Source organism: Dermacentor andersoni, chromosome 7 (assembly GCF_023375885.2).
Source record: "Dermacentor andersoni chromosome 7, qqDerAnde1_hic_scaffold, whole genome shotgun sequence".
Lineage (NCBI taxonomy): Eukaryota > Metazoa > Arthropoda > Arachnida > Ixodida > Ixodidae > Dermacentor > Dermacentor andersoni.
In genome coordinates, this window is record NC_092820.1 from 137,544,077 (window position 1) to 137,563,460 (window position 19,384).

The window sequence follows — 19,384 nt, forward strand, 5'->3', positions numbered from 1 at the left end:
ATGCCCTCAAAATAGCAATGGAGTTCAGAATTAAGAGATGCTTGTGAAGAAACCCTTTGTATCTACCACCTGTACAATTTTACAATAGCATTTGTGGAACATCTTGAAGGGGCAGTGCTGAACTCACAACTAACTTTGTTCAAAGGCATACACAAACTTATGTACACAACCTATAGCCACGTGCGCTCCCATCGATGGCGTCATTATCAGTGCGCAGGCATAAACGCAAAATCCTCTAATCTAATGCTACACTGCACTATGTAGCATTAGATTACAGGATTTTGCGTTCTTGTCTGTGCACTGATAATGAGGTCATCGATGGGAGAGCACGTGGCTATGGGTTGTGTACATAAGTTTGTGTATGTCTTCGAATAAAGTTAGTTGAGAAAACATGGGAGGAGGAGGAGGAGGAAGTAAACTTTATTGCTCTAGAAAGAGTAATTCAGCGGTCGGGCCGGCAGTCTTCATCTTCTATTGGTTGATGACGATCTCCGGCCTGCATGGTTGGCGCCTCTATTCCAGGGCACCACTGAGTGTGGCTGCTCGTCGGGCATGAGTGCACGCCCTCCCACTGCTCCGCACTCGGATTTTCTATTTTGTGGAATGCCTTACTCGTATTGCACTCCCACGTGATGTGATAAAGTGTGGGTATTGCGCCACACCACGGGCATGTGTCCCTGTATTGGAAAAGCCGAGGAGAAGCTATGAAGCCTACATGCCTGCGTTTGTGTGTGCACAGTGTGAATTTTGGAAGGCCCGCATTTTTTCCCTCAGCACTGTAAATGACAACATAGTGTGGGGCGACTTTGTTCAGTGCAGTTAAAATTTTTTGCCACTCAGAATCATCGGGCAGCTTCAAATGGCGAAAAATTTCGCCCCTACTTGTCTGTACCATCACGAGTCGTGATGAAGTGAGGGAAGCACTGGCCAGTAACAGCGGCACAAGAAAAGCTGCAATATTACGGCCAGCAAAGTGCGGCCAACCTCAGTTTCTCATTGCCTGGAGACGTAGATATTGTACTTCTGCGTCTCCATACTATCGACAATGCCCAATGGCCACAATACAATGACCAGGTAAAATGCACGTGTGCGTGCCCAAAGCAATGCATTGATGAGCTTTCCTAACCACTTGTGGAATAAAGAAGACTCTTCCTTTGTTGTGAACTGGTTTGAAATTTTCAGAATCCCAATTATTCAGATTTCTAGGAGGACATCACCCACTCTGAATAATCAACTGGTGACTATACTTGTATCAGTGCCATCTCTGATGGACTAATACAAGACATCAATTGTAGACATCCTTGATAGCCACAGAAATGGAAGGTTAAACAGAGATGGCAACACTGACTGCTGCTGAACTCTTGGCTGCTGTTGCCGTCAAACCTGTTTTGACCGGATGTTACTTTAACTTTCAATGAACAATTGTTGGTGCACACAAATATAAGTGTACAAAACTTTAATGACCTTGCGAAGCTGCATTTAATTTTTTTCAGATTTCATCTGAACAGCTTGCAGGGGTAAGGTGCGCCTTTTTCAGAATGGCAGCTAACCTAAATGCAGTCGCTATTTTCCTCAACACTGTTGGGATGAAACCTTTTGCAGCTTTAACTAAAACGCTGACCAGTTTGTAATCACGAGCACTTCTGTATGACTCCCTCAGCATATCCCACTTTCTGCCTAGTTTTCATGTTTTGGGCACCTCAATTATTTCTCATTTTCTGAACTGTTCTAAGTAACAAAAATAAATGCTTACCTGTCCCGTAAATTTCTACACCTGTATGGAATACTCCAAGGCCAATCGGAGCCGTGTATTCATTGATCCAGTACTGCGCATGGAAGCAAAATAAATACAGGAACTTGTTCAGGGTGACCAAAAATGACAGACAACAAAGCTTCAGGTTATGCTTAAAGCTGTAAATGAAAGAAAATAAAAAAGCATGTTACAGACTTTGTATGGCACTTCCACAATACAAGTCTCGCAACAGTTTGCATGCAAATAGTGAAAGCGCTCTTTGAAATCCTAATAGAAACAAGTAGTTTACACATCTTGTCACAGTAGTCAAACACCCTATTTGTACCCCCTTTGCATTTAAAATAAACAAACCAAGACAGAATGACAGTTATAGAGATTTACGCTTGAGCTTACTTGGTTGTGCTTTCACACTTCCAAATTATAGAATAAAAGCGTTAACATGCTTCCATTTTCATGGCTTCATATTAGCTATTAAAGAAAAATTGCTTCTGAACAACCAGTGAAAGATACGCAAGAACTGTGCCCGTAATTACTTGATTGCAAAAAAACATGACTGCTGCCTCTCGTTTCTTTGCCAATCGTGTTAGCTGTGCACAAGCAGCTATATGTTTGGCCTGACGTCCATTATCCTGTAATTGCTCAAGTGTGCAAAAGAGAGAGAGGGGGACGCCAACAGGCAGGCAACACAAGTGCGGTAACGAAGATCGTGCGTCTGTTTGGTTATTCCTTCTCTTCTCGCGGAGTTCCCATATAACTGGGCAAATGAGCACCAACCAGCTCAGTTCTCGACTCCTAGGTTATCACCTTGTTAGTGATCACAAAGATGGTATTGAAATGATTACCATGTCATAGACATTGAGAGTGACAGGCTCCCGAGCCATGCCCGTCCACTGGAACACCAGACCTGCAGAGGTGTGATGAGGAGCAAACAAGGAAAATTGGGTTGAATGGATTAGCAGGATTGAACAGTTTGCAAAAACGCCTGAGCAGTGAGCTCACCAGCACTGGAACTATTGGCAAATTTTGCCTTTGCTATGGATGTACCAATCTTTCAAGAATAGTCTGTAAGGGGGTGCTATTCCGAGGCTGCCATTGGCTTTTCGGTGTGGCAAAGACGAGGCTTACTCATCTGAACCAATGGCTTAAAGTAGACCCTGAAGTGGCTGAAGTAGGCCATGCTAGTAAGAGACCCAAGACCCCCGTGCAATGATGGGTATAGCCACTTGGGTATCACTCCACATCAGTCAGTGCAGCATTTAATTGCCAACAACTTCATGCATATGATGCACATTAAAAATGCCAACAACGTTTCGCACATCTCTCAAAAGTTATAACAGGGCACCCTTTCAAGCCTTCAAGAGCATTTCGGTATCTGCTCAGCTTTTATTAAGTTCCGCTTAACAAAATACGCTGACACCACGAGAAGAAGGGTCACAGTGCCCTAAGTTCGCTGAACTAGGGGAAAAAAAAAAATGAAGGACTTACCGTAAGGTACAGAAACAACTAAAGCTAAATTGCAAATCCCATAAATGTCATGTGATTCACAACACAGCACCATACAATGTGCTTCCACCGTGCCACCGCACTGCCGTACCACTCCCCTCCATTGTATTTCAATTGTCAGCCATGTGCTAAAGCAACGTCTTAATGCTACATTGAAGTGACCTTATAAGAGGCTGCCTTTAAGTTACCAGCTGCATGTCCCATCATGTCAAACGCACAGTTGCTTTTGACATTTTCTACTTTGAACTTAGAGAAATGGCAGGTCACAGGAGGGCATCACACATAAACTGAAAGGTTTGTACCTTTCAGTTAGAGGTTAGACATCTGCTGGACCAAAATGCTCATTTCAAAGAAAAGAATTGGTGCCAAGTTTCCCTGGAAAAGATTCGGATTCTTTGCAGCAAATGTTGAGCAATTTTGGCAGCCCTTTAACATATCTATGTTGCAGAAACATGAGCACAACTATAAAAGAACATGAAAAATGCTAAAGTTGTTTTTACCACTTTCATGTGAGGATCCGATTCCACTTCCTCAACCATGAACAGTGCAAAAAACATCAAAATAATGACTGAGCCCTCTTAATGAATTCCTATCTCTATAGTTATGAACTTGCCTTTATTACTGTCATTCTTTATGTGCGAGTTTCATTTGTCTATGATAGGACATTTAGGGCTCAATCAACTACTTTTACACATAGGCATACAAAGTTTAACCTGCAATACAGCAAGTAGCAGCACACAGCCGAACCCCTGCCCTCTTTTGAACTAAATAAAAGAAAAGCAAGATGTACTTCTAGCACTGTACCTATGCTTCCTGAAAGGATCTTACCAGGCCTGGCAGCCATCTCTTCATCAGATAGTCACTGATAATGATCACAGAACACTTCCCACAAAAGTGACTGCAAATGCCACACAATTTTCACCACTGCAACACTATGTTAATGATTTTTCCCCATTAGTTAAGAGGATTTCAAATGTGCATCCATCATGGAAACCTTGTGCTAGACCAGGTGGACACTGCAAGGATGCCAATAAAATGAAGCAACAACAAACCATCTCTTATATTCACAAGCAGAATAGCATTGGCATAAGCTTATTTATTAGGCTTTTAATTACTTTGCTTCTGGAACATTATTGCTGTTGCTATGCATTCACTTTCGCACAGAACATGCTGCACTGATCAGATTGCGTAGCCGTGAGTGCTGAAGCAGCACCTAGTATGTCGGGCCGGTTGATAAGATTGCATCCAAAGCACGTAGTAAATTAATTTTCAAATTGCTGCCATTTGTATGATGATGCTCTGTAAATAGAGGCCGATTGTAAGCAACGTCATTTGCGTGGACAACTACCAACCGTGCGTGCTGTTATCACTGCCGCTAAGTTGTATCTTTGTTTGCATTGTAGTGCAGCAAGTGAGTTTCTCCTGCGAAAGTTTATGACACTCTGTTATCAGGCAACTGGTCGAAGAAACGTTTGCCACAGTCTGCTGCTGTCCAGATAAGCAAATATACACAATGCAAGGGCTAGGCAACACACAAGGCAAAGTCCTTATACAGGCACAGTGTCTTCTTGACGAAGGGCAGTACACTATGCCTCCAACTTCTTCCCTTAGGCAGCTGCGTGCAAAATCTTAAAAAATTCAATTCTGGGTTTTTGCCTGCCAAAACCCCGATATCATTATGAGGCATGCCATAGGGTGGGGACTCCGGATTAATTTTGACCACCTGGGATTCTTTAATGTGCGCCTACTACAAGGCCCGTCTGAAAAGTGTCCGACCCTACTTATTTTGGAGAGAACTGCGGGGCACAGGTTAGCCACACTGTGTAATGTGGGGTCGGGGTACGTCGCATTTTTAGCCTGCAGGTGACATGTCCTTTGGCTGGGTGTGCTGTTGTGTGGGCGCAGCTGTGTTGTGTAGCGTTGTCTTGGCGCCATTTTGAGTGAGCAAAAATGACGGAACAAGTTTAAAAAAGATACTGGATAATTTTATGCGAAGAGTTTGGTGATATCTGAGCAGAAGCAATTCAGAAGAACCACACAGCGTGTGTAGATGACAGTATTGTCATGAAGCCAATTAAAATGGGGTACAACCGCTGCAAGAAAGATGAAACACATGTGGAGAGTGAGCCACGCTATGGGAGGTTTTCAAAAAGCCATAATAGTGCAGTTATCTGCGCAAACCATGATAAGGAGAGATCGTCGGCTTAATGTCAGAGAAGTTGCTCAGCTGGCAATAGTAACAAAGATGCTATGCGTGCCTTAATAAAGTCAACCTGATTACTCAGTGGGTGCCAGCAAAATTTTGCTAAGGGGCTTTGACAGGAACTTGAAGAACTGTGCGGTGTCTTTCTTGACACTGCACAGCATTTAAGTGGTTAGTCAAGCTCTCTAGTCTCCAGATATAAGCCCGCATGACTTCTAGCTTTTGACACAATTGAGAGGCACCTGAACAGAACTCACTTAAGAGTACATCAAGTGCAGTGCGATGGCTGCCCTAGTAGTACTTCCCACCGGGCGGTCTGAAAAACTTTGCATGCTAGCCGTGGAAAATCCGCTTGTGTTTTGCTGCTCCTCACTCGCCCACTTGGCCGACGTGAACATCCCTTAGGGCCGACTTAAGCTCAATCAGAACGGCCTTCCGCATGCGTGTGGACATGTGGGAAACTGCACATGTTGCATGCAGGTGCACCAATTTCGGTTTACACTGGGTGCACACAACCAGTGTAAAACCAAAATTTGTGCAAATGTGCGAGTGACGCAGTTTTCCACGATTCCACAAGCGTGTGGAAGGCATGCTGGACACAGAGACGTGACTCTGGTAGTTTGGTGGTAAATAGGCTTAAATCTGCAACGCATTCTGTGTAATAATTATGACCCATTTTGCAACATAAAAATATGAGACTTAATATTACACTGGATTATGTCTTTTATATGTGATGCATATTTCTTTTGGTCGTGTATGCAAGAAGTGAGAGGTGTCTCTCTAGCCTTCATAGCATTGCCTGCTATGTGTGAAATGGATGATACAGCACTACAGTGCGGTTGCATGCATAACAGTACTGGGAAGCAAGGACTTCAGACGTACATTTCGAGAGAGAGAGAGAGAGAGAGAGAGAGAGAGAGAGAGAGAACGTGCTTCCTCATAATAAAAAAACAATTTTTCAGAAAGTCAACTAGCAAAAGTGGGCAGTTAGTCTTTAGAACACATAGTGCATCTACTATATCCATATACAACTGAACTTCAATATAATTGCGGCATATAGTTTTTTTTTTATATATATTGCCTATAGCAGATAGCATAATTGTAGTCCCTAAGCTGAATTACTCAAAAAGGCAAACATTACTTACATGAGAATTGAGGTGCATAATTGACTACTCAACCAAATTTCACTCAACACTTTTTTCATTAATTTACAGCAAATATTACAATTTGCTAATTGTAGCCAGTGAGGTCACAGGATAACATTAGTTTCGAGAAATTCCCAAAGCGTGAGATGAAATGCACGGCTGTTCCAGATACTTTTGCGATTCCACGCATAAATGATGTTTTGCAAAAAAAACTAAGTGGTAGGTAAGTAAGCACACAACTAAATGCATTTCTACCACATCTTTGAAGGCACATATCACGAATTTCCATTCAGCGGTGCAGCGGTGGCGTAGAGGTAGAACACCCGCCTCGCGTGCAAGAGGTCCGTGGTTCGAATCCCGGTGCCGCGCAATTTTCCACCGGATTAAAAAAAAAACAAAAAATCCGCGTGTTGATAAAATTGCATAAACAGGCCTGGAGTGTGGCCTGATGCCGGTGACCAGAACCGGTAACACACTCCCTCACCAGAGCAGGATTGGCCACCCTGGTGCAGTACTTGGCCACAACCTCCTATATGAACACAACAATCAAACCCCGGCCCTCAGTCCCCAGCAGCTGCGAAGCAACTGGCCACGGCCTGCGACGCAGCAGAGGGTGCTAAGAATCCCTGGCTCCGGACAGGCCGCCACTGGAATATGAACCTGGCAACGTTATATAGAACGCTAGAATGTTATATAGTGAGGCGAGTCTAGCAGTGCTATTGGAAGAATTAGAGGGCAGTAAATGGGATATAATAGGGCTCAGTGAAGTTAGGAGGCCAAAAGAAGCATATACAGTGTTAAGGAGCGGGCACGTCCTGTGCTACCGGGGCTTAGCGGAGAGACGAGAACTAGGAGTCGGATTCCTGATTAATAAGAATATAGCTGGTAACATACAGGAATTCTATAGCATTAACGAGAGGGTGGCATGTCTTGTTGTGAAACTTAATAAGAGGTACAAAATGAAGGTTGTACAGGTCTACGCCCCTACATCCAGTCATGATGACCAGGAAGTCGAAAGCTTCTACGAAGACGTGGAATCGGCGATGGGTAGAGTGAAAACAAAATACACTATACTGATGGGCGATTTCAATGCCAAGGTAGGCAAGAAGCATGCTGGAGACAAGGCAGTGGGGGAATATGGCATAGGCACTAGGAATAGCAGGGGGGAGGTATTAGTAGAGTTTGCAGAACAGAATAATATGAGGATAATGAATACCTTCTTCCGCAAGCGGAATAACCGAAAGTGGACATGGAGGAGCCCGAACGGCGAGACTAGAAATGAAATAGATTTCATACTCTGCGCTAACCCTGGCATCATACAAGATGTGGACGTGCTCGGTAAGGTGTGCTGCAGTGACCACAGGATGGTAAGAACTCGAATCAGCCTAGACCTGAGGAGGGAACGGAGGAAACTGGTACATAGGAAGCCGATCAATGAGTTAGCGCTAAGAGGGAAAATAGAGGAATTCCAGATCAAGCTACAGAACAGGTATTCGGCTTTAAGTCACGAAGAGGATCTTAGTGTTGAAGCAATGAACGACAATCTTGTGGGCATCATTAAGGAGTGTGCAATAGAAGTCGGTGGTAACTCCGTTAGACAGGATACCAGTAAGCTATCGCAGGAGACGAAAGATCTGATCAAGAAACGCCAATGTATGAAAGCCTCTAACCCTACAGCTAGAATAGAACTGGCAGAACTTTCGAAGTTAATCAACAAGCGTAAGACAGCTGACATAAGGAAGTATAACATGGATAGAATTGAACAAGCTCTCAGGAACGGAGGAAGCCTAAAAGCAGTGAAGAAGAAACTAGGAATTGGCAAGAATCAGATGTATGCGCTAAGAGACAAAGCCGGCAATATCATTACTAATATGGATGAGATAGTTCAAGTGGCTGAGGAGTTCTATAGAGATTTATACAGTACGAGTGGCACCCACGATGATAATGGAAGAGAGAATAATCTAGAGGAATTCGATATCCCAGAAGTAACGCCGGAAGAAGTAAAGAAAGCCTTGGGAGCTATACAAAGGGGGAAGGCAGCTGGGGAGGATCAGGTAACAGCAGATTTGCTGAAGGATGGTGGGCAGATTGTTCTAGAAAAACTGGCCAGCCTCTATACGCAATGCCTCAAGACCTCGAGCGTACCGGAATCTTGGAAGAACGCTAACATAATCCTAATCCATAAGAAAGGCGACGCCAAAGACTTGAAAAATTATAGACCGATCAGCTTACTGTCCGTTGCCTACAAAGTATTTACTAAGGTAATTGCAAATAGAATCCGGAACACCTTAGACTTCCGTCAACCAAAGGACCAGGCAGGATTCCGTAAAGGCTACTCAACAATAGATCATATTCACACTATCAATCAGGTGATAGAGAAATGTGCGGAATATAACCAACCATTATATATAGCTTTCATTGATTACGAGAAAGCGTTTGATTCAGTCGAAACCTCAGCAGTCATGGAGGCATTGCGGAATCAGGGTGTAGACGAGCCGTATGTAAAAATACTGAAAGATATCTATAGCGGCTCCACAGCCACTGTACTCCTCCATAAAGAAAGCAACAAAATCCCAATAAAGAAAGGCGTCAGGCAGGGAGATACGATCTCTCCAATGCTATTCACAGCGTGTTTACAGGAGGTATTCAGAGACCTGGATTGGGAAGAATTGGGGATAAGAGTAAATGGCGAATACCTCAGTAACTTGCGCTTCGCTGATGATATTGCCTTGCTTAGTAACTCAGGGGACCAACTGCAATGCATGCTCACTGATCCGGAGAGGCAGAGCAGAAGGGTGGGACTAAAAATGAATCTGCAGAAAACTAAAGTAATGTTTAACAGTCTCGGAAGGGAACAGCAGTTTACGATAGGTAGCGAGGCACTGGAAGTGGTAAGAGAATACATCTACTTAGGACAGGTAGTGACTGCTGATCCAGATCATGAGAGTGAAATAATCAGAAGAATAAGAATGGGCTGGGGTGCGTTTGGCAGGCATTCGCAGATCATGAACAGCAGGTTGCCATTATCCCTCAAGAGAAAAGTGTATAACAGCTGTGTCTTACCAGTACTCACGTACGGGGCAGAAACCTGGAGGCTTCCGAAAAGGGTTCTACTTAAATTGAGGACGACGCAACGAGCTATGGAAAGAAAAATGATAGGTGTAACGTTAAGGGATAAGAAAAGAGCAGATTGGGTGAGGGAACAAACGCGCGTTAATGACATCTTAGTTGAAATCAAGAAAAAGAAATGGGCATGGGCAGGACATGTAATGAGGAGGGAAGATAACCGATGGTCATTAACGGTTACGGACTGGATTCCGAGGGAAGGGAAGCGTAGCAGGGGGCGACAGAAAGTTATGTGGGCAGATGAGATTAGGAAGTTTGGAGGGTCAACATGGCCACAATTAGTACATGACCGGGGTAGTTGGAGAAGTATGGGAGAGGTCTTTGCCCTGCAGTGGGCGTAATCAGGCTGATGATGATGATGATGATGATGATGATCACGAATTCTGTGCCAGTTGCAGAATTGGTTTTGTCTTCATGCCTTGCAAACTTACCGGATACAATTAGTAAATTCGAATGTGTGCCGTAAGGTAATTAGAAATGTAATTAGTATATTTTAATTAGCTGATTATGGATCTCAATTTATCTTGAAGTCCGCAGCTTAGCGTTATCCAGCTGAAGGACTGAAATTATGCTATCTGCCACAGGCAATTTCAAAACTTCTGCATAGTTTAAAGAAAAAAAACCTTGCATAATGAATAATCAGATATAGCGAATATATTCTTATAATGAATATCGGATATAACAAAGGTATTTACATTTAGGACATGGCTTCGTTACTTGACTCTATAAAATGCCCTCAATCAAAGCATAATCAAAATGTAACCTGCCTTAGCAGTGTTACGTTTCGCCTACAACGCGCGGTAATGCCGGCGCGGATGCAACGGACGCCGGGGCTTCATTCAGAGCGGCGGACATTTTGGCCCGTTCGACGCCGCCGCAACGCCTCCCCGCCAAGCATGTCCAGGCGTGTTTCAGTGCCACGTGTCTTCGTATGTGCGTGTGTGTGTGTGTGCCCACGCTTGTCAAAGCGCGGCAGCCGGGGAGCGGAGCTCCCCAAGTGAGGAGCCAGGCGGTCTGTCCGTCGGCGGGTTGGCGATGCGTCACTACACTCGGTTCAGCAGGTCTCTCGGCTCGACCGTGCGCGCCGTCGTGGGCTCATGCTCCGCCGTGTCGTGGGCTCATCCCGTGACCTTCCTTTTGGCCCGCGACGCCGAGAGTATAAGAGCAGCTGCCCCCGGACGCCAGGAGAGAGGCTCCGATTTGTACTGTTGAGTTACGTGCTCTCCCGTCTCTCCACTTCGGTCGAACTGACCGGCCGCTCTTTTGCTATGTTAGAATAAACAAGTTGTTCTGTTACCAGTCTTCTCATGCTTTGCCGGGACCTTCGGATGCTTCCAGTGCCCCAGGCCGCCAGGCCAACGCTACCCTTGGGGCTTGCGACCCATTGGCAATAACGGGCGTCAACACCGAGACCCCAACAACTGGTTGCCAGCGGTGAGATCGCGACAACGGAGGCCAGCAGCGAAGAGATGCGGTTGACTGTATGCTGAGCAGCACAACGACCATCCGGGAGCAGTGCAACGAGCCCTGTGTGATGACTGGTTGCCTGCAGCGGAACGACTGCGCGGAATTCTTGGCTGCGAGGTTTGGTGAGTGCGGGACTTTCTTCTTCTGAGTTTTGCCAGGCTTTTGTTAGTGTTAGAAACAGAGCTGGTAATTGTGGTTGTCGTTGCTGCCGGGTTAGTTTGTGGCAAGACAATAGTAGGCAGTAGAGAAAGCAGCATTCAGAGCAGCCATGGATTTGAAGTCGTTGCGCAAACCGAAATTGCTGGAGCTTGCAAGAGAGTTGGGTCTGGATGTCTCAGACAAACTCAGAAAACCAGAACTGCTAAGGGCGATTCTTGAGTTAGAAGCTGAGGATGACGAGCTGTCGGAATGCCTTGAGACCATTGAGGAGAGGGAGACGGCAAAAAGACAGGAGCGCGAACTTAAAGAGCAAAAAGAGAGACAGGAGCGTGAACTTAAAGAACAGAAAGAGAAAGATGAGCGTGAACGAAAAGAACAGATAGAACGAGAGCAACAAGAGAAAGAAAGAGAGCGCAACCGTCAACACGCTTTGGAAATGAAGCGTCTCGAGTTAGAGATGGAACGCGCTCGTAATGGAAGTCAGGCACACGGTGCAGGAGAACGAGTATTGTTCAAAATGACTGACCTGATGCGGCCGTTTAAGCTTGGAGAGGACATTGGTTTGTTCCTGGTTAACTTTGAGCGAACGTGCGAGAAGCAGGGGTTCTCTCGGGAAACGTGGCCACAGCGCTTGCTCACTTTGCTACCCGGCGAGGCGGCCGACGTAGTCGCTCGCTTGGAGAGAGAGGAGGCAGAGGATTTCGACAAAGTGAAATCGAGTCTGCTAAAAAAGTACCGGCTGTCAGCGGAGGCGTTCCGTCGGAAGTTTCGGGAAAACGAGAAAGGCAGAAGTGAGTCATATACAGAGTTTGCGTACAGGCTTATGTCAAACATGCAGGAGTGGCTCAAAGAAGAGAAAGCGTTTGGTGACCACGAGAAAGTTCTGCAGTGTTTCGGGCTAGAACAGTTTTATAGTCGGTTACCTGAGAATGTGCGGTACTGGGTCTTGGATAGGCCAGACGTTAGTACGGTGGCTAGAGCCGCTGAGTTAGCCGAGGAGTTTGTGACGCGTCGGGCTCGCGGAGCTAAGGACGGTCAAAAGGGTGAATTTGGCTCCAAGTTTGAGAGGCCGAAGTTCACACCCATGAGAGCAAAGGGGGACACACGTAGTTCGGATGCAAGTGAAAGCAGTCCGACCGAACGTACGGAGACGGCGGCAACCGAAGCCGAACGCAGAAAGCGGTTCGAGACGAGGCAAGCGCGCGTTTGTTATACGTGCCAGAAGCCGGGTCACTTTTCGGCGCAGTGTCCAGAAACAAAAACAAAAGTCGTGTTTTTGTCTTTATGCAGCACTGACGAGAACATGAAGCTTCTCGAGCCTTACATGCGAGACCTCCTCGTGAACGGGAAAGAGTGCCGAGTGCTTCGCGATTCCGCAGCTACAATGGATGTAGTTCACCCCTCTTACGTAGAACCCGATATGTTCACGGGCGAGTGCGCATGGATCAAGCAAGCAGTGGAAGCTCATAGCGTGTGTCTGCCGGTAGCAAAAGTGCTTATTGAAGGACCTTTCGGAGCACTTGAGACGGAGGCCGCAGTGTCATCTATGCTGCCCCCCCAGTACCCGTACCTATTTTCGAACAGGTCCGATCACCTCCTGCGCGAGAAGGGGCTTTTGTTTGGTGAGGCTAGCGTTCAGGCCTTAACCAGATCGAAGGTTCGGGAGCTCGCTGCAAAGGCGGTAGTTGCGGGGCCGACGTTGTTGAACGATGAGAAAGGGTCAGAGGCGCAGCAAGCTGGCATTAAGAGCACGCCCGAACTGAATAAAATTGAGCCTGTAGCGTTAAAGGCACCAGATACTGGAGAGGAAAATCCCGACACGGGAAAGTTAGAAGAGCTGTCTCCAGATTTGCTCATCGCGCCTACGTCAGACGGACTTAACAGGTTGCTAAAAGTCAGCCGGTCGGCTTTGATAGCCGAGCAGAAGAAGGATGGCAGCCTAGAAAACATACGCTGCATTGTCAAGGAAGGTATCGCCAAGAAAAATGCTCGCTTTGTGGAAAGAGGTGGGGTCCTGTACCGGAAGTATCTAGACCGCAGGGGAGTGGAGTTCGATCAGCTGATCGTGCCTCAATGCTATCGTCAGGATCTGTTGCGCTTGTCGCATGGGGGTTCGTGGTCCGGACACCTAGGAGTTAAGAAAACTAAGGACCGTCTCTTGCAAGAGTACTATTGGCCAGGGTGTTTTCGGGACGCAGACCACTTTGTGAAGACATGCGACACCTGTCAGCGGGTGGGCAAGCCAGGGGACAAATCGAGGGTGCCGTTGAAGTTGGTACCTATCATTACGGAGCCTTTTAGACGGCTCGTTATTGATACAGTGGGACCTCTGCCGGTAACAGCCACGGGGTACCGACACATTTTGACTGTGATCTGCCCAGCGACAAAGTTCCCTGAAGCAGTGCCGCTTAAAGAACTCAGCTCAGTTGAGATAGTCAATGCACTACTGTCCATATTTGCGCGAATTGGTTTTCCTGCAGAAATCCAGTCAGATCAGGGTACAGTGTTTACTAGCGCTTTGACGACAGCCTTTCTCGAAAGGTGCGGGGTAAGGCTGTTACACAGCTCAGTGCACCACCCCCAGTCGAATTCCGTTGAGAAGCTCCACTCCGTCATGAAGCGCGTGTTGAGAGCATTGTGTTTTGAACATCAAACTGACTGGGAGCTGTGTCTGCCTGGAGTGATGTTTGCATTAAGGACCGCGCCGCATGCGGCTACGGGGTTTTCGCCAGCTGAACTGGTGTACGGTCGCTCGCTGCGATCTCCGCTTCGCATGCTTCGAGAATCATGGGAAGGCAGGGGCGACGACCCAGTCGTGGTAGAGTACGTGCTTAAGCTCCTCGAACGCTTAAGAAGGGCACAGGAGTTGTCAGGTGAAGCAATGGCAGAGGCCCAGCAGAGGGCCAAGGTTTATTATGATGGGACAGCCAGGGCCCGTCGTTTTGAGGTGGGCGATGAGGTCATGATATTGCGCACATCGCTAAAGAACAAACTCGACGTGCAGTGGGAGGGCCCAGCACGGATTGTTCAAAAACTGTCGGACGTTAACTACGTGGTAAGTCTGCCAGGAAAGCGGAAAGCACAGCAAGTTTACCACTGTAATCTGCTCAAACCCTATAAGCAACGGGAAGCAGTGGTGTGCATGATGGTAAACGTTCCCGAAGAGCTTCCGGTCGAGCTTCCGGGACTAGGCTCAGTGACGAACAGGAAAGACACCGATCAAGTCATTAGTGACTTAATAAGTAAAGCATCGCTGTCGCCTGAGCAGAAAACCGAACTACACCAGCTCTTACAAGAGTTTCAAGGTCTGTTCTCTGAGAGGCCTGGTAGGACTTCTGTCCTTACTCATGACATAGAACTTACCTCCCCAGAGCCAGTACGATCCAAGGCGTACCGGGTGTCACCCCGCCAGAGCGATATTATGGAGGCTGAGGTAAAGAAAATGCTACAGCTCGGTGTTATTGAGGCGGGTGAGAGTGATTATACCTCCCCTTTGATTTTAGTTGAGGTACCGGGCAAGGAACCTCGTCCTTGCGTCGACTACCGCAGGCTTAATTCCATCACTAAGGATCAAATTTATCCGATCCCTAACATCGAGGAGCGCCTTGAGAGAGTGAGTAGCGCTCAGTTTATTTCCACCCTAGATCTTGTCAGGGGTTATTGGCAGGTTCCACTTACAGAAGAGGCTAGTAGGTATGCGGCGTTCATTTCACCAATGGGGACATTCCGTCCTAAAGTTTTGAGTTTTGGTTTGAAGAACGCGCCATACTGCTTTTCAAGCCTCATGGATAAAGTGTTGCGGGGACAGCAAGAATTCGCTTTACCGTATCTAGACGACGTAGCGATATTCTCCGCATCCTGGCCTGAGCATATGGCGCACTTGCGGGCAATGCTAACCCGCCTGCGCGATGCGGGCTTGACAGTCAAGGCTCCCAAGTGCCAGTTAGCACAGGCCGAGGTTGTCTACCTCGGACACATGATTGGTCGGGGTCGTCGCCGCCCCTCTGAAATAAAGGTGGCCGCTGTGCGAGACTTCCCGCAACCGCGCACGAAGACCGATATTCGGTCGTTCTTAGGTGTCGCCGGCTACTATCAGAGGTACATCCCCAGGTACTCTGATATCGCGGCTCCCTTGACGGATGCTCTAAGAAAGACAGAGCCGCAAACAGTCGTCTGGGATGAGACAAAGGAAAGAGCTTTTAGCGCCCTAAAGAGCGCCCTAACAAGCCAGCCTGTGCTACGATCGCCCGACTACTCAAAAGGGTTCGTTGTTCAGTGTGATGCTAGTGAGCGAGGCATGGGCGTTGTACTGTGCCAACGGGAAAATGGAGAAGTAGAACACCCCGTCCTGTATGCTAGTCGTAAGCTGACGAGTCGTGAGCAGGCGTACAGCGCCACCGAGAAAGAGTGTGCGTGTATCGTGTGGGCCGTTCAGAAATTGTCATGTTACCTAGCTGGCTCGAGGTTTATCATTGAGACGGATCACTGCCCTCTCCAATGGCTGCAGACCATCTCTCCCAAAAATGGCCGCCTCCTGCGCTGGAGCCTCGCTTTGCAACAATATTCCTTTGAGGTGCGTTACAAAAAGGGGAGTCTCAACGGTAACGCCGATGGCTTAAGTCGAAGCCCCTAACGTGGGAATCAGCCTCAAAATTGCTTGTTACTGATGTTTTTCTTCCTGAGGCAGGATTTTTACCCTATTGCTTTTGTGTAGTGTTTCAAAGTGATGATGTGCTTTCTAGTGCAATTTTCCGATTTGTGGACGCGTTCTGAGTGCTGCTAAACTACTGTAAGGAACTAGGCAGCAGTATAAAAGGGAAAGAGCCTGGCAGGGCTTAGTGAGGGTTGTGCCGTGCTTGCTGACTGAGCGGTTGACTTTCGGCGTGGTTCTAACGCTTGCCGGAAACGAGAACAAAAATGTCAACTCTCCCGAAGTCACTTTGCAGTGTCCTGTGTGCACCTGAACGTGAGAACGAGGCCTTCTCTGTGCGCTGCGCTCAAGAAACGCCAAAGGACGCCCGACTTCGGTTATGAGCATCATCGAGCGACATCCCTCCGGACAGCGGATGCAGTCCCCTGACCATCGGGATCTCCTTCCCCCGGCGGGGCGGTCTGTTACGTTTCGCCTACAACGCGCGGTAATGCCGGCGCGGATGCAACGGACGCCGGGGCTTCATTCAGAGCGGCGGACATTTTGGCCCGTTCGACGCCGCCGCAACGCCTCCCCGCCAAGCGTGTCCAGGCGTGTTTCAGTGCCACGTGTCTTCGTATGTGCGTGTGTGTGTGTGTGCCCACGCTTGTCAAAGCGCGGCAGCCGGGGAGCGGAGCTCCCCAAGTGAGGAGCCAGGCGGTCTGTCCGTCGGCGGGTTGGCGATGCGTCACTACACTCGGTTCAGCAGGTCTCTCGGCTCGACCGTGCGCGCCGTCGTGGGCTCATGCTCCGCCGTGTCGTGGGCTCATCCCGTGACCTTCCTTTTGGCCCGCGACGCCGAGAGTATAAGAGCAGCTGCCCCCGGACGCCAGGAGAGAGGCTCCGATTTGTACTGTTGAGTTACGTGCTCTCCCGTCTCTCCACTTCGGTCGAACTGACCGGCCGCTCTTTTGCTATGTTAGAATAAACAAGTTGTTCTGTTACCAGTCTTCTCATGCTTTGCCGGGACCTTCGGATGCTTCCAGTGCCCCAGGCCGCCAGGCCAACGCTACCCTTGGGGCTTGCGACCCATTGGCAATAACGGGCGTCAACACCGAGACCCCAACAGCAGCTAGTATTGTATGTTAACACATTATATGCAACAGATTCTTTGCAGAGTCAACACTAATGTGGCTAGTCACTGCACCTGATATATCATTATGTGTGGCATATTATAAGCAGACTGAACTGTATTTGTCTAAAAAGGCCAGATAGTGCATATTGTTTCCTTCAAATACAGCTGAATACTGCTTGAGATTTAAGTTTACTAAGTGTGGCTAACATATGGGATTTATAAAGAGCAGATCGGCCACATGAACCATAACTACCACATGGGCACAACTGTAATAGTGACCACTAAACCAGTTGCTGACAACATAACAAAATATTGATGCCCCACTTCATCTGCTCTTTCAGCTTTTCTGTTCTGCTGCAACTTATTCATACACTAAGGAACAAACATCTGGCGTTCAGATGCAATACCTAGGTTAATCCACTGGATGACAGCCTTGCAAATCACAAATGCACTGATGTATACTACATGTGTGTCCTTGACTGGTTAATCCCATGGGTTTGCTGTGTTAAGATCAACGGAGACCAGAACAAAAAAAAAAAAAAAGCTACGAATGAATAACTTACTAAAACTATAAAACTACTGTCTGAAGGCATGCAAAATATAAATAGTAAAAATAGTAGCTCATGAATATATCTAAGTTCCCCATAAAAGCATTTTATGGTAGTTGTTGGTTTATAATGCTACGAACCAGTTAAAAGCACCATATGTGATCACCAACGGTCACATAAAGAACACAGACACACAAAAAGAAGAGAAAAAAGGAGAGGAAAAAAAAAAGGAAAGAAGAACTCAACGTTACAAGCGCACGCCCCTGCAATGGACTTCTCATTGGCTCCGCTCCAATTCACAAGATGCAACGGTAATAAAACTGCATCCCAGCACGTCGGGGCAACCGGAGAAACGTACTGCACAGTTCACTACCACTTCGCTCACGAACCTAGCAAGCGCACGGAACCACAATAACGCTACTTAAAAGCAACGCATACTTCTCGGGGAACGGGCTCGGCCGCTGACGACTTCCCCGACACAGCTGATTCGAGTTTCCTCATTGGATCGCCGCAGACGTGACCCGGACGACAGCATCGTCGGGGGAGGCGCCGCGTCACAAAATAGACACAGCTGTTGTACACAGAAAGAAGTCACGAATTACAGAGGAGCGCGCATACGCTGTAGCAAGCGCGGCTTCGAAATGCTTACACATAGTCCCTTCTTCGATGCATTCAAGCCGATCGGCTGTTGAGCATCGTGGCTAAAGAAGGAAAGATGGGGTATTACGGAGAGCGTAAAAGAGAAAAAAGGCTGCGGCCGCTTTAGCTACGCGCGTTTTCACGCCGAGCTAGCCTTTTATCAGTCAGGAGTGCGCACACAGTCGTCGATACCTATTGCATGCACAACATCCACAACCCGCGAATATTAAACACTCGAAGGCGTATCTGCGTGACCAGCATGCACGCAGATATCAATCGAAGAACGCGATGAATCAACGACGCTCGCGCGCATTTCACGTCGGGCTGTCCTTTTATGGTCGGTCAGATTGCATGCACAACATCCCGTGATTATTTAAACACACGAAGGCGTATGCACGCCGACATTAACTGAAGAATCGATGATTCCACAGCCGAGTGTGTCGCAATGTAGCTGACATATAGCAGTCGAGAAACTTTTTCGCAGTCTCAACTGCACGCTTTCGCCGGTTGCAATAACTCCAGGCGCGAAAAGGGTAAATTTTATTCGTTCAACGGTGATCAATCGACAGTTACGACCTCCTCATGCGCTGCAGACGAATGAATGAACGCAAAAAATCACTGACGAGTGACACTTGCATTGTAATAACGTTTTCGTAAAAATGTAAATCTCAGACTACGCATGTGGCGCTGCAAAAGAAAGCAAGAGCGTGGAGTTCACGGCTAAAGGCCTGACGAGACCACCCAGAAACAATGATACAAAGCGTTACTCGCATACGTCAACCTCTGTGCGTCCACCATCTGACAAGAGAAGAGAGAACACAACGGAGCGATATCGAAGTTACCCACCTGGTAGTAGAATAATACGGCGACGTCTTGCGCCGCCGGCGAGTCGCTGCCGTGGCGCCTGCCTTCAACAGTCCTCGCTTAATATCGCGCCTTATGCAATCCGCTGCATTGTGGTGACTCGGGATCAATTTTGACTGGCGATCGTCGTTCACACAGCGCCGGCGGCCATTGCTAAACAATAGCACGCCGCAGCTGCGATCGAGGCTAGAACCGATGGAACTGCGAAATGC

The 19,384-nt window shown here is 47.5% G+C and overlaps 1 protein-coding gene across 4 annotated transcripts in view; it reads right to left on the reverse strand.

Annotated features, from left to right (window-relative positions):
- LOC126533776 (deubiquitinase DESI2-like) overlaps positions 1 to 19,341 on the reverse strand; it is a 42,560-nt gene extending 23,219 nt beyond the window's left edge. The window contains exons 1-5 of one of the 4 annotated variants that reach the window (XM_055072325.2): positions 19,155 to 19,341; positions 18,319 to 18,370; positions 18,108 to 18,240; positions 2,596 to 2,657; positions 1,754 to 1,826 (exon numbers count right to left, since the gene is read on the reverse strand). In XM_055072325.2, the coding sequence (XP_054928300.1) occupies positions 1,754 to 1,826; positions 2,596 to 2,657; positions 18,108 to 18,204 (232 nt within the window). In that variant the 5' untranslated portion in view covers positions 18,205 to 18,240; positions 18,319 to 18,370; positions 19,155 to 19,341. The other 3 variants (XM_055072326.2, XM_050180973.3, XM_055072327.2) reach the window with 3 other exon arrangements.
- Positions 19,342 to 19,384: the final 43 nt, after the last annotated feature.